This window comes from Juglans microcarpa x Juglans regia, chromosome 1D, assembly GCF_004785595.1.
Source record: "Juglans microcarpa x Juglans regia isolate MS1-56 chromosome 1D, Jm3101_v1.0, whole genome shotgun sequence".
NCBI classification, from domain to species: Eukaryota; Viridiplantae; Streptophyta; class Magnoliopsida; order Fagales; family Juglandaceae; genus Juglans; species Juglans microcarpa x Juglans regia.
Window position 1 is genome coordinate 48,611,388 of NC_054594.1, and position 15,996 is coordinate 48,627,383.

General features: G+C 35.8%; 2 protein-coding genes across 2 annotated transcripts; both read right to left on the reverse strand.

Annotated features, from left to right (window-relative positions):
- Positions 1–1,221: 1,221 nt before the first annotated feature.
- On the reverse strand, positions 1,222–5,397 carry LOC121247646 (26S proteasome non-ATPase regulatory subunit 7 homolog A). The gene is made up of 10 exons (XM_041146078.1): positions 5,073–5,397; positions 4,820–4,912; positions 4,597–4,678; positions 3,654–3,750; positions 3,387–3,462; positions 3,201–3,259; positions 2,929–3,051; positions 2,024–2,081; positions 1,704–1,789; positions 1,222–1,580 (listed from the first exon to the last, which is right to left on the reverse strand). The coding sequence occupies exons 1-10, from the start codon at positions 5,257–5,259 to the stop codon at positions 1,509–1,511; spliced, it is 933 nt and encodes a 310-aa protein (XP_041002012.1). The 5' UTR covers positions 5,260–5,397; the 3' UTR covers positions 1,222–1,508.
- Positions 5,398–7,772: 2,375 nt separating this feature from the next.
- LOC121249303 (WUSCHEL-related homeobox 5-like) lies at positions 7,773–8,754 on the reverse strand. The gene is made up of 2 exons (XM_041148034.1): positions 8,325–8,754; positions 7,773–8,117 (listed from the first exon to the last, which is right to left on the reverse strand). Exons 1-2 carry the CDS (start codon positions 8,671–8,673, stop codon positions 7,918–7,920), a joined length of 549 nt encoding a protein of 182 aa, XP_041003968.1. The 5' UTR covers positions 8,674–8,754; the 3' UTR covers positions 7,773–7,917.
- Positions 8,755–15,996: the final 7,242 nt, after the last annotated feature.

Genomic DNA, 15,996 nt, shown 5'->3' on the forward strand with positions numbered 1-15,996 from the left:
AGAGACCCAAACGACCACCAAAACCCACATGAAGAGCTGATGCCTTTCTTCACTCTTTGCATTTCTCTTCTATTTTTATTTTGGTCTTTTTTTTTCTTTTATATTTATTATTATTATTATTTAAAGCACGCCGCTTATATAGGGCAACTGTACGTAGCAGTTTTAATGAAACATACCCTCAATGTTGTTTCATTCTTGGGATTCTAAGGATGCGTTTGGAAGATAAAAGCAGCTTAGCTTAATTTAAATTTAATCTTCATCCGCCATCCAAATGCACTTTGAGCTGAGTTTTCAAATGTAAAACTCATTTCACCACTGTAGATAGACGTAAGACATCGACTTTACAGGATTTCTGACATTATTCTGCGCATGTCTTTACTTTTTTTCTTTCCGTTATAACTCCTCTCTCTCTCTCTTTTCTGTCCATCTTCTTCCCCAACCCATCTTCCAGAACATCCCAAAATTGAAGTTCCATTCAAAACCCGCTCGGCAGCTAACGTAGAAAACTTCACTGCACGCCGGAGGATTTTTTCCCAATCACAATCATAGAAAACTTCCGTTGTGTGAAGTGCCGGCTTTGGGAAAAAAATCAACTCAAATGAGAAAGTCCCATTGTTGCTAAGAACACTGAAATCGGAGAAAAAAAAAAGAAAGTCCCATTGTTTTGTCAGAAATTGTCATAAATATTTTATACTTGGGCGCAAGCTTGAAGAATGGGTACTGTGACTAGCCGGTTTTAGGTGCTAATAGTGGAATAATCGTTGGCTGCGCGGGAGAAAACACTGACATGTGAACAGTATATTTATGGTGGGACCCAATTATTTTACAAATTTCTATAAATATATCTAAATTCATCTCAATATACAAATACAAATAAATTCATCTTTAATAAATCTTACAAAACTTACTCAATTATCTCACTTCATTATTATTTATAAAAAAATAACTCAATTTAATATTTAAACGCAACTTTCGGATCAATTATTTCCCTCATGCTTTTGCTCGGGGATCATGAGATGACAAGACTTTATTTGTAAAATATTTAAATTTTGAATTTTTTTTTTATAAGTCAAATCTTGTCAGGTCAACAACGCACAGAATGTGTGCTTTACGTATAAATAGAATTTTTCTTATTCAGGACGTCTATTTGCTAACAGATAAGATTTATGTCATAATTGCAAAAATCACAATTTCTCTAATGACATGAGAGTCGAGGACGAATGAAATGGAAGGAGAAAGCACTTTAAACGAAATAGCATTCGAATGTCCAATCAATGAACATCTTTGTCATCAACCTGCGAATTAGACGGCATTGAAGTACACAGGAAACACTGGCTCATCAGGACCCTAGTAAACCCAAGGAAGGACCAAATTAGATAAATGTCCGTGTGTACCCCAAGCTGGCCAGCAAAAGTCCCCAAGATTCGGATTTTAAAATTCATTCAGTACTACTCAGAAATAAAAAATGAATCCCCCTCAAAAATCCAAGCACGATGAGATCTATATATTTAGCTTCCAGCTGTAGCTGGTACAGCAACTGGCTTTGAGTCTTCTGCTTTCTCGTGTTCTTTATTGAGGATCTGAAATCATACAAGATAAGTTTAAGCCATCAGGGCATATATAATCAAGATTTTGGGACAAGAGATGCTAATATTAAAATAATGTTTTAAATTCTAATATTAGACTTGGGAAGTGTATCTTGCCTTGTTGTTGATCAGGTTGTGGAGAGCGATCACGCTTCGGATAAGGGAAGAGAGATATATAACCAACATCATGTCATTCGTTTTCACTGCACATTAAGGGCATCACTCAACAATCTAAAGATAAAAATGAAAAACGCAGCACTCCAGCAAACAGTTAATCAAGAAAACATGGGATCGGACCAAATATTTGCTCTTGTTCCCCTTTCATTTTATTTTTCTTTGATACATTGATCCCCTCCTTTTGTATCTTTAATTCTCATTAAGGCAAAACTTGATTAAAAAAAGCACCCAGTGAATTAAACAGGAGAATGTAATTTAACCTGAAAAACCCTTGATCAACTCAGCCACATTGAGATTTGGCAGTAGATTGAACACATCCTACAAGTATTTTGAAAAGATACAGACAAAAGATCATCATTCACTGCAACAGAAAATCATAATATATGCAAACGATCAAAATAATTTCATCCGTAAAATTGATTGGTGGTGACCAGTAAAAATGTAGCGCGAACAATGAATTGCGTTAAGGGCAGAGACAAATTCAGAGGATCAAACTTAGAAGCAGCCGGCCACAAATTCCTAAATAAGTTATATGGGATAAGTTTGAGTCAATCCTATGGTACTCAAGATGAACATATGTTGCCAAAATATAGCATAAAGCACACGATAACCATAAGCAAATGTGAAATGGTAAGTGGTAACTAAAAAAAACACAATATATGGCATTAAATTCTGGATAAAGATCATTGTACTAAAAATCATGATGATTCACCCAATAATCAATGCATCGGCAACAGAAGAAAAGTGGACAAAGCAAATATGTCAAGAAAATAGCAAGAACCCCAGGTTCATGGTTTATTGCTTTTGAAAAAATCAATATCATATTGTAAAAGGTAAATATTCAAAAAGCACAATCAATAGACACAGGCAATTATGGCCCTGAATGAACGTAACATACACAGTTTAGTGAAGTCTTCTATCTGGTTTACTCCCTAGTGTGGGGGGGGGGGGGGGGGGGGGTGTCCAAAAGGTCAGGGCCCTGCCTTGTGAGGTTTCATGTCATTAAAAAAAATAAAAAGTTTCACCATGACTTTATAACCTCCATCCTGCACTAACAGAAGGGGAAGGAGCCATTTGGCTTACCCATTTTTATGCTGAACGATTTTGCTAATATATTCAAACAAGTCCTAGACCAAGCCTATCTGTCAGGAACCTAGGAACAAACCTGTAAATGGTAAAGAATCTCGTGGTTTAATGGGATCTTTCCATCGATAACAAGGTCAAGATAACCCTGTATCTCTCTAAGCCTGGCATCCAAACCCTTCAGTGCTGCTAGCTTCCCAGTCACCTGCACGAAACAAAAGATGCTAAGATTTTGTCCCCTGCCCAGCCCGCCCCCACAGGGTTGAAAAAACAAGAAATGGTAAAAAAACACAAACACAGACATAAAAAGTGTGCATGCACACACACAACAGAGAGAGAGAGTCAAGATAAAACCTCTGTCGCAAGGGTGCTAATGGTGGTATCTTTCACATCCCTAAGCAGGTGTTCCACTCCTATGATAGGGACAGGTAGAATGTGTGTTAATAAACTTTAAAAAAAAAAAAAAATCATCATAATATACTTAAAAAAATCAAAGCAGCAAAAATAAATGCAGCTCGGCTTTATGTTTAATGACAATACCAATTTCCTCAACTTCATGGGCAGCAATTTCTGAAGGCACATGAACAAACACCTTCTGGCTTTTCTGTGTGGCGTTCTGTAAACATATAAAACTCTCGGATAATTTTCGTAGAACATATGAATCGAGTCTTAAACAAAAGTTGCTTTGGCCATTAATGGAAACGGGTATACTAGAGCTGTGCTGATAGCAGCTTAATATGAGAAGACATTTTTTTATAAGTAATATAATAATATGACAAGACCTACAAAAAATAAGTTGTGGTCTACCTCTTTAACTTCTTCAACAGCATAGTAGGCTTTTGTTGGTATTCCCAGTTCCTTGGGTTGGACATCAATTATGACGAGGACAGGATTCGGAACATAGCTGCAATACAAGAAATTGTTATTAATGCTGGATGGAGGAAGAAAACCTATGGAAAAATATAACTATTTACATAGAGAAGAAAGGCAAAGGCTCTTGCTCGAATGCGTGACTGCAGGGCACCTATCTACCCAGCATGGCACTATAAAATGCATGTTAGGAGGAAAAAGGGGGATATAGAAGCTCAATTTTCTAAGATACAGATGCTACATGGAGAAAATCTGAGGAAGAAAGAGTACAGGAACTCATATATCCAAGACTGAAATAATACATTTATCAAGCAAAGAAAATATCAACTAGTGATCTACATGCAAATTAAGGGTAATAAATCCTTCTAACTAGTTGTGAACCATATTAATTTGTTTTTTTTAATAAGAAAATTTATTGATCCTAATAATTAGGCATAGCCCAAGTACAGAAGTGGTATACAAAAGATAAATACCTAACTGCAAACTACGAACAAAAAAGCATACAAGTCATTAAAATTAGCCCCCTCTAATACAATTGCCTTAGCCCAAAGTAACAAAGATTGCAAAAATAAGTCTCTAATCCCCCCAATGAGCGTTCTCTATATTAATTTGTGCACGAACCATAACCAGAAGAATTACAAGTCAAAAAGAAAATGATAATTAGTAGCTCCGCAACCTTCTAGGAAGATCAAAATATCAAATGATAAGGCGCATTCAAAATAGGTAAGTGCATAAAAGGTAAAGGGGAAAGAAAATGAAGATAATGCAAAAGTTAGGGCACAAAAACGTAAAGGTGAAGACGAACGAAATGCAAATAAAAATGTGAGAAACACGAACAAAAATGTAAAATTACTCGGGAAATTACAATTGATAATCTTACTTATTAAACAATCCATGAATATCCAGGTCATTTTCCCGCAGCTTTGGACCAGTGCTATACCATCCTACAACATGCTCCTTGGCTGTGAAAAATAAATTAATAAACTTTTAACATACTACTTGGGGTATGCCTATTCCTCATCAATAAGATCCTTAATTACTGATTAAAAAAACTACTGGTTATCTGAAATAACGGGACCGAAAATTTAGATTAGAAGCAATACCATTTATTCTCTTGAACATGGAAAACATTGATTCGTGGTAGTTGTGGTCAAGAAACCAGATGCTTGGATCCTTTTCATCTTCTTCAAATGGTACTGTGGATAAAAATTTACATTAGCAAAAGGTTCAGAAAAGAAGACAATCTAAGCAGCAGTAATTATAGCCATTATTTTCCATAGACTTTAAACATACGAATTTGAAAATCTCCAGATCCAAGGAAATTGAATAAGAAGCAGGTATTATAGAGAAACCTGCCTGCATAGCTGTTAGAGACATCGACGGTGCCTTTGAAGGTGGAACCGAGCAAAACCCCAACAACGCGTTTACGAGTGTCCTTGGCGACCCTGTTGTAGTTGTCGACGATGCTGAGCAGTACCAGAGGATGTACTATCACCTTCTCTATGGGTCTCACCGCTATTTGCTGCGTCTTTATCACATCCATTCCGCTTCGATTTCGAGTTTCACAGCTTGCTTCTTCCCCAGGAAACCCCTGCAGCACTCGCCGTATAAATTGCTTTTGATTGCCTTGTCGGTAGCTCTTTCTTCCTCAAAGAAGACTTCAACATAAAGAACTCCGATCGGGTTATTGGTTGGGCCTAATACATGGGCTGGTCTTTTATAAGCCCGAGGCGTGGATTAGAGCCCTAATCTGGCTTTTACGTGGGCCTTACAGAGAAAAAGTTGGGTTGGATCTTTTCTTTTTTTGAAAAAAGTCTGACTGACTAGAATAGAAGGCCTGAGATTGAACTTAAGAGTTCTTTTACACTTAAGCCTATATGAAAACCAACACCACACACCACTTATGTGTATTTCTTTTTTTCTTTTTTCTTTTTTGCTACAGAAAAACGCACCAGACAAACCTCTCAACTTTTTTCCCAAATCAGTTCGAATTTTCTTCCTCCAACTTCAGCGTTGTCTCTCTTGCTCGTTCTCGTCGCTCTTCTGCTGTTGTCCGTCTGCTGTCGTCACGGTGTCCACGGTAGCATTTTTTTACCAAGTAAAGTGTTGCGACGCCTCTCTCCCTTTCTGCCTCTTGTGTTCATGTGTTTGTTTTTTTTGTTCTATTTCACCGTCGAGATGCTTGCGAGCACTTCTACTGTGAGCTCAGAGAGAGAGAGAGAGAGAGAGAGAGAGACGGAGGGATAGGTGGCAACTATAATTAATTTTGTCTTTCATTGGAAAACCCAAATGCCGCCTTTCCTGTTTTCTTTCCGGCGAGCTTTTCGCTAGAAACTAAGGTTACGTTTGGATGTTAAAGTGAGTTGAGTTGAGTTGAGTTGAAATGATAAAATATTGTTAGAATATTATTTTTTAATATTATTTTTATTTTGAGATTTGAAAAAGTTGAATTGTTTATTATATTTTGTATTGGAATTTGAAAAAGTTGTAATGATGAGTTGAGATGAGTTGAGATAGGTTGATGATTCAAACGAAGCCAAAACAAAACAAGAAAAAAAGACTATGTTGTTCTCATCCATTTTCTTATTCACATTTTCATTTTTTCGTTTGTTACAATAACGGAAATGATTTTATTTTTCTCCGAGCTTTGATTTCTCTGACTCGTCTTTCTCTTTTGTGATTGAAGAAACTCAAATTTTCGAAAGTAGAATGATCATGAATACATAAAAAGAGCTGGGCGTTCAGCGTTTCTCTTGGCTGGTTGGGTCCAATTAAATTCCGAGCCGTCAAGCCTTTTTCAAAACTCAGATGTTGGGAGGTCAGAAATGGACAAAGTTCGAGATGTAAGGCGTCTCGCGTCTCACGCGTCTAAGATGCTTTGGAGGGGAGACAAAATCGCTCAATCTTGGTGCTTCGTGGTGTTCGCATTGTTGTTCGTGGGGGATTCGTTCATCGTTTCTTTCGCGGGGGATTCGGCATGAGTAGATGGAAGGGTAACTTGAAGGCATTAAACTGTTGACACTAAACCCGGTCAGCCACATCAGCTGGTGTGGGGTGTTAGAGCCTAGACCGGCTTTAGAGTAGATTTATACTAAACTTAAATCACTATGAGATATCAGCCGAGACAAATAAAAATTTGGGCATGAAGAAAAAGGATTTCTTCAAATTTTATTAAAATTCTTATATAATCACGTTGCAGTAATGAGTATATAAACGTTGTGAAATCACTTTAAAAAAATGAATAAATATAAGACCTACATAAAAAAATAAAAAATAAAAAAATTAATTTTTTATTAGTAGACTCCACTCTTTTTTAAAATGATTATACGGTACTTGCATACTTCACAATTATACGTAGTATTATTCATTTTAATAATGTGAGAGTAATGCTATTAATTTTAATCATCAAGTCTAATCGAGACCACGTGGTTAAAATTAAATCAAATTCACATGATGATATATATATATAGTACGTACGCTGTCGTCGGTGGTGCATTCTGATATGTGTTCTCTGATCTGCGAATTAAAATTAAAATCAAACTGGGCTCATGATCACGTACGTGTATCTAATTATCTGACATTACCGAAGCTCGATAGCAGACGTAGTTCGTACAATGCACACCACGTTTCAAGTATTGTCTATGAAACTAATTAGAAACAGTACTGTCCTTATAATTAAGATTGATCAAGGAATTTAATAACGTCGTCGAAGAGGGAGATAGACATCTAATTATAACAGATTCAAAGTTCAAACATTAACGTTGGTGATCTCAATGTCGACCTACGGTTGGCAAACGTATAATAAAAATTCGAACTTTATTAATTGGTAGCAGCCCCGCTAGCTCAACGACCCGTTTCTACCATTATATATGTTTATGCAGTACCCGACAACACTTTTCTAATGACGAGAGGAAACTCCAATTTCCGAGCGTACAAATATCCAACAGAGTAAACACAGAGAGATAAAACAATGTTTTTACGAGCATGCAGAGAAGAATGTCGAAGCATTTTCAATAATTTAAAAAAGAGAAGAATCTATTGCTACGTAAACTTTCATGAGCTACAACTTTTGACCGTTTATCCATTTCTTTCCCCCTTCTTTCTAAACCTAAATATTTCCCCGGAAATACACGACCAATGATTCCAAGAGAACATTTTCCTTCCCCCCCCCCCCCACATGCAAAGATTCGAAGCTTGTAATTTACAGAAAACTTAAACGCAGATCCAATGGTGAGTGCTCCATTTCTGTCCCAATCTTGTATGAAAAGCCTGTAATCTCCTTGTAATCATTTGCATGTAGTCTCAGCTTCTCGGACTCAGGATCGAAAGAATTTAATGGGAAAAGTTGGAGGGTCTCAATCACTCTTTCGGGCTCGGAATACCGATTCATGTCGGTGAAATCTGCGAAATATAGTGGAACAAGATGAGTAAATTAAACATAAGCACAAGTTAGACAGTCCTGGTGCATTATACAATAGTAGGATCATATAGACCTAAAAGGAGTAATTAATGCTGAGTTTGTTTCTTCAAAACAATGAACTGAAGAAAAGAATTGCTTATTTTGACAGATAGACAAATTACTTCGTATTCCTAGATCCTTAAACGTACGTTTTACAGATGAAATCTGCTCGTCCTGGAGGATCAAATCCTTTTCATCGATGCAGGATACTCTACGCCGCTTCTGTCTTTCCCTAGCCTTATGGTTCTGGAACCAGTAAAAGACGTTCTTACTCTCAATCTTACCATAAAAGCTAAGCTGAGTGGATATCTTCTGAATTTGATCAGTGCTCGGGGTTCGAAGTCCGGACCTGAACAGATCAGTCAGAACTTTAACCTGTTCAGCGGTCGGATTCCAACGCCCACACTTAGTTCCACTAGTAGTACTTCCATTACCACCACCACCACCACGAACACTTCCTGCTTTAACGCAAAAGGCTGACATTCCGGCCTCCTCCATCTCTCAGCTTCAAATGCTTTTAAGCACTTCTGTCTGATCTAAACTTTCGCTCTGAGCTTCTGAACTGAAAAGAAGCGAGTACTTCGTGTGCATATATAATACCATGTATGAATAATTTATTTGAAACATCCTTTGTGTGGTTTGTTTTCTTTTGTTATTCATGTATCAGAGATCAATGAATAGCTGAATTTACCCATTGTTTATTCCAGTTTGCTTTGATTTTAGGGAATATGAGATTGTATTGTTCGGATTTTTTCCGGTGTTTTCCCGGATTTTTGTGCTGAGTGATAGAAATAGAGAGACAAGCGTAAAAGCTGCCACTGTTGAACGTTTCGGTCTGCGAGCAGACAATATGTAAGTTTCACTAGTTATGATTAAATTATTTGTCGTATATTAAAATCTGTGAACTCCTTGAGTTCATACATATAAATTTGTGTATATATATATATATATAGATAGGGTTGTTTGTGTTTTTCAGTAAAGTTTGCACTTGCTTCTATTATATATAACTCAATATGTATAAAAAAATATGGTCATGAGTAGACTAATCTAGTTAGTCCAACCCCACCAAGACATCCGAGTAATCCAAGCTTTGTTTTTAAACAAGTGTGTGTCTGCTAAAGATCATATAGAATTGTTCAAATTTCATATAATATCTTAAGTGGGTGTCAGCCTAAAAGAGATTGATGCAAGTGAAAGTCAAAGTTCCACACTGTCCGATTTGGGTTGGACGGTTGTGATCACGACAGACTGACAGAGATACTCATTTTGGTTGACCATGCAATGGGTACAGCTAACTCAGTCAAAAATTTAAAGGTTGGGTTAAAACTTCTTTTAAGAATATGGGAACATAAACTAATAGACAACAAAGCCACCAAATAGAGATTTGGGATAGACAACTCATGACCAGCCAAAGGGGGAGCAACTCGGCTTTTCTCATGTCATGTGGCTCCTGTCTTAGGCCAACCACATGCATTTTTTTAAGTCATCCATCTTTTGGTTCGAAAATTAGGCAACTTCTTTAATTTGTTTAGATAAAATTTTGGGAACCTAAAATATTTAAGGATATATATATATTATTTTGATTATAGATCATGACTAGCTAGGTGAAGTGATCTGATTGTAAGTGGCAAGTATATTCTATTTCAACCAGCTTGTCCCTTAATTAAGGAAGAATTAGTTTTAAATAAAATTTTTGAGAATGGTGAGGTACTGGACACTTTTTTTTTTTTTTTTTTATGGAAACTGTCATGTCATCATTCATTCATCAAGAAACTTACATTTATAAACGAATGCATTCTGAGATGTCTCCATATCAAATATGACATCATAAATTACTAAAATAATGCATTTAGAGCTCTACCAGTACATTATTTTCTTTTATAATTGGTCTGATCTTCACTACTGCTGATATTCTCAATAGACAAACGTCCAAGAGACAGCTCAACCTCACTCTTCATAGAAGAAAATGATTCAACTTCTACAGACAAAAATCTGAGAAACGAACTCTTGCAAACTCACAGCACTTGCAATAGCTTGTGCGGGATGTGAAATGCGAACATTCAGAAACTTTGATCTTTTCATATGAAATTAGGCTCGTTTGATTATGATATATCAGTACTCAAAACTATCATAGAGTTAAATAAATAAAGTCGTGTAGAAGCTGGTTTTTTGTTTTATTAAGTGTCGTTAAAGAAAATGTTTTATTTGGAAACTGGTGCATGCATGGGATATACCGATATATCTTCTACATACGTGGTTGATATGTTAGATTAAGAAAATTATAATTTTATAACATGTACGATGTAAATTAGAACATGAGAAAATTTATTTAGAAGTCTTTTTTTTTTTCTTTAACACATCCAACACACCATTGAAGTTGAAACTTTCTACATGATCAATTATATATGCTAAAAAATGGTCGGTATTTTGATTTTTTTTCTTAAAATTATAATGAATTTCACTGTAAGTGATGTATTAAGACACTGACTTATTTATAACATGAGAAGTCAAAGAACATATCCTCCGCACCAACTTATACTAAAAGGTTTGGTCACTCATAGGCATGTTTTGTAGCGTCTTGTTTTCATTTCATTCGTGTCATTTCGATAATTTGGAAACTGATAAAAAAGCTGAAAGAGGATAGACATTGTACAATCAATGATCGCCATCAATTTTTCTACTTTTCAAACTCAATCTGACAAATGGGGAAAAATAAAAAACATTGCTTGTTTTATCAATTGTTATAAAAATTCGTCGACCCATGTAATTATTACAAGAAATTGCACGTATTAGTGCAAGTAATGAAAAGTGATATCAGCAATTATTTTTTAGAGGAAAAAATAACTATCATAAAGAATCAAAGATATTGGGTTCACGAAAATAAAGTAGTACAGCGGGAAATTGTTGTGCGCACAATTTCTACAATTCCCGAGGGGCTCTTATTCACGGGCGTGAAATTTGTCTGCTTGTACTTTGGCACGACGCTTTGTCATTGATCTAAAGCCTAGTCTCAATAAAATAAGAGAACCCATTCTAAAATTATTTTGCAGGTGGCCGTATACCCAATTCAACAACGCAGCATCTGTTTGTGAATTTCCTTATTATCCGTATCGCTTTATAATAATATAATAAATTGTCCGTCTATTCACACTCATTTGGTGCTACCAGCTCGTAGAGGAGGCTCCGGAAACTGAGCTGCTTCCTGTGTTCTTTTATTTAAACCGATTATTTATCATATTGCTTAATTCACATCTGATTGTTTTTACAAATTATGATAATCTGAAAATAATTATCAATTAAAACTCCATCCATGAAGTATTTTCTTGGTGATATTTTAAATAAATTCAAAGAAATCAATTAAATATCAAAATTTCATATGGAAAAAAAAAATCAATCGCAGATTGCCTGGTCGAGAGTGATAAAGGAAAAAAATTAAGCTATTTTAATTTATAAATTTATTACTTTTTTTGTGATTAGAATATTGTCGTGTTTGCCTGTCCTTACTGGTTGTCCACGTATCATCTCATTGCAGCTATACATTTTCTTAACGTTGAGAGAGAGAGAGAGAGACTAAGAGAGGTGGGGGGTTCCGACAGGGAAGAACGAGGAAAATGTTATTCAGTGAGATTCGAGAAGTCTAGGCTACAAACCGGGCACGCGTGAAATCTAGGCCGCCCCATATTTCTTGTCTTCTGCAACTTTTCTTCTGTCTCCACCACGTTTGTCTACTTGTACATTAACAGGAGTTAAAGTTTCCACTTCCTCCGTCCGGACAAAAAGGCAAAAGCAAAAGCAATTATCATCGTCCCATCCACCCAATGACTGCATGATCATGGGAAATTTCTGAAGCACTAATGCTAACGAACTCCCAATCAGAATAAGTGGAAAGACCCCAAGAGTGGACAAAACATGCAAGTATTCATTAATTGAAAATAAAATTTTGAATTTCCGCACATGTTATATCATTATTATGTTAATGGTACGTTTAAAAGGTAAAAACTACGTAGATGAGTGTACTTTATTCCCTTATTAGGCTCCGCCCCAACCGGAAAGTGCATCATTTGTATTCAATCCGGTCCCATTATCAACCATTTTCTGATAATGAGTAGTTTCTATCAGTTTCATAAGTGATGACACTTCTTTTCTATTCAATCTGGTCCCATTATCAACCATTTTCTTCAATTTCTGGTCGATCCTCACCTAAAATAATTAGTCATCCTATCAGATTTGAACAAAAGAAAGAAATGGAATACAAGACAGAACAAAGAGCAGAAAGATCTTGGAGAGAAAATTGTATCAAAATTGTATTTGATAAAACTTGCTTTGTGTACAAGTATCTAATGTCTATTTATACACCAACAGAAAGAGTAACTAACATAACTAACTAATAACTAACTGCTATATATACATGTGTAAGATTAATTTTGACTTATATAATTTAATACTCTCCCTCAAGATGGGTTTACAGCTATATGGATAGCAGCCTCATTGTCACAAAAAAAAAAAAAAAAAACACAGTTGGTTTGGACTGTGGAGTGAACAAGTCATTAAGCAAGTGTTGCAACCAAGTAATCGCACATGTAGTTGTTGCCATAGCACGATATTCAACATCTGTTGTAGATCTAGATACTGTGTTTTGTTTCTTGGATCTCCATGAAACAAGTGACTATTCAAGAAATATACAAAAACCAGTTATGAATTTTCTGGTGTCCCTGCATGCAGCCCAGTCTGCATCACAAAAGGTTTTGAGTTGCAAATCACTGGATGAAGAAAAAAATATCCCTTGACCAGGATTACTTTTGACATATCTGAGGACACGATGAGCAACTGCTAGATGAACATCAGTAGGATTTGCAACATAGTGACTTAGAATCTGAACATCAAAGGACAAGTTAGGCTTGGTAATTGTTAGATAGAGAAGTCGTCCCACTAATCTTCTGTAGCAAAATGGATCTTAAAGAATTGTGCCTTCTGTCTTAGAGAGTTTTAAGTTTTGATCCATAGGGAATGAAGCAGGCTTGCAAGCCAAATAACCTGAATCAGAAAGTATCCCGAGTGCATACTTCCTCTGTGAAACAGTAATTCCTTTGGTGGATCGAGCAATCTCAAAGCCAAGGAAGTACTTTAAAGGGCCAAGATCCTTGAGCTTGAATTGTGAATGGAGAAATTGCTTCAAATTAGCTACTGCAGCATCCTCATTACTGGTGATGATGATATCATCTACTTACACTAGTAATGCAATGAATGAATTGTTTTTCTGTAGAGTAAACAAAGTTGGATTAGCTGAAGATTGAACAAAACCATGATCCACCAATGCAGAGAAGACCTTTGAGAACCACTGTCTTGATGCTTGCTTGAGACCATATAATGACTTGTCTAGTTTGCATACAAATTGAGAGTTAATGGAATTTGCTTTAACAGATGGCATAAACTCCCCCTAAGCAGAAAAACCACTTGAATGACAGTGAAATCCAAGAGGAAGAGACATGTACACTTCCTCTTCTTAGACTCCATGCAAGAATGCATTGTTGACATCTAATTGGTGCAAGGACCAATTCTTAGATGCAGCAATAGTTAAAAGTACTCTCACAGTAACTAGCTTGGCAACTGGAGAGAAAGTTTCCAAATAATCCAGTCCTTCTTGCTATATATAACCCTTAGCAATTAAGCGGGATTTATATCTTTCAACAAAACCATTGGAGTTGGATTTTATCTTGTAAACCCACTTACATTCAACAACTTGCTTGTTGGGAGGCAAGTGAGTTAATGTCCAAGTCTTATTATCTTCCAAGGCTTTGATTTCAGCAGCCATAACATCACACCACTGATTGTGTTTTATGGCTTCTCTGAAAAATGTTGGTTCTTTGTGGGATGAAATAGAAAGTGTGAAAGCTTTATGAGAAGAGGAAAGATTAGAATATGATATGGAGGAAAGTAGATATTTAGTACCTGAGGTTGAACCTTTACCCAAGGAATCAGATGATGAAATGGCCTCTGCACAAGTGGCTAAGTTGCAATGGTAATCTGCAAGATATGATGGATGTTTATGTGTTCTAGTGGATTTTCTGATAATAGGTTGTGATGAAACATAATTAGAATTTTGCTAAATCACTGTTAGAGGTAAACTGTCTGTATTTTCATTCATGGAATTTGAAAGATTATTTTGAGAAATCTGAGTTGCAGACAATTTGAGTGTATAATCAGAAGCAAGACCATGATCTGTTTGAGATACTGGTATGACTACTGATTGAGTGGGAGAATCATAACCAGTTATGAATGGAAAAACAGATTCTCGAAATATGACATCATTGGATACAGAAATAGTATTGGTTTCCAAATCATAAAGTTTGTAACCTTTGGTACCATATGGATAACCAAGAAAAACACAAGGATGAGCTCTAGGTGCAAACTTAGAACGATTTTGAGATAAAGTGGATGCAAAACATAGACAACCAAAAACTCTAAGATTAGAATAATTTGGTGGCTTGGAGAAAAGGATTTCATATGGTGTTTTATCAGATAACAAAGGAGAGGGCGTTCTATTGATTAGGTGAGCTGCTTTGAGAACACACTCATTCCAGAAAATGAGAGGTAAATTGGCATGGAATCTAAGGGATCGTGCCACATTTAAAAGATGTTGGTGTTTACGCTAAACTACACCATTTTGTTGAGGTGTAGCTACAAAAGTTTGTTGATGTAAGACTCCTTGAGAAGAATAAAAAACTGGCATATCAAACTCAGCTCCTCTATCAGTCCTTATAGTTTTGATATGAATATCAAACTATGTTTCAATGAGTTTAAAAAATGATTGAAGTAGAGGTCGAGTGTCAGATTTATTTTTCATTAGATGCACCCAAGTACAACGTGAGTGATCATCCACAATTGAAAGGAAATATCTAAAACCAATAATGGATTCAACAGAAAAGAGACCCCAAATATCACAATGTATCAAAACAAAGATTTTATTGCTGATAGAATCACTAGTTGTGAATGGCAATCTTTTATATTTTGCCAATGGACAGATATTACAAGAAAAATTGGAAGTAGTAATATTAGGTATCAACTTAAGAATTGTTTGAATCCTTTTGAAGGAAGGATGGCCTAACCTAAAATGCCAGATATCTAAAGAATGAATGATTAAAGTTGAATTAAGAGCAAAAAATGCCCTAGAATTGATAACAGATGCTTGCAACAAATATAACCCAACCACTTGTTTAGCCACTCCAATTGTCTTCCAAGAGTGTAGGTCTTGTATGAGACAGAAATCAGAAAGAAGAAAAAAACAACATGAGTTTTTAGTAAGTTTCTTGACTGAAATGAGATTAAAAGAAAAAGAATAGACATATAGAACATTATTAAGAATCAATGATTCTGATAATTTTCCAATATGTGTCATAGGAACACATGTACCATTTGGCAATTTTACAAAAGTGTTTGTGACAAAATTAATTGCAGTGAGATGCGAAAGAAAACTAACCATATAATCAGTGACACCACTATCAATTATCCAAGAATTTGCCTATTTAAAGGTAAAATCTGGTGGATTAAACATACCTGATAAACTCAAAGAGTTGGAAGATGGATTTGTCATAGCATTCATTGTTGTTGGTTGAGGAATTGTTTGTGAAGAGGTTTGAAGGAATGAAATAAGCTGTTGACATTGTTCTTGGATGAAAGGGAATTGAGGAGTGGATGAGTTTTTGGATACTTCATCAAAGGCATTGGAAGATAATGAAATTTGATGCACAAAAGATGTTTTTGTTCATGGGTTCTAACGATATCCAGTAGGATATCCAAGCAGCTTGTAACATCTATCAATCG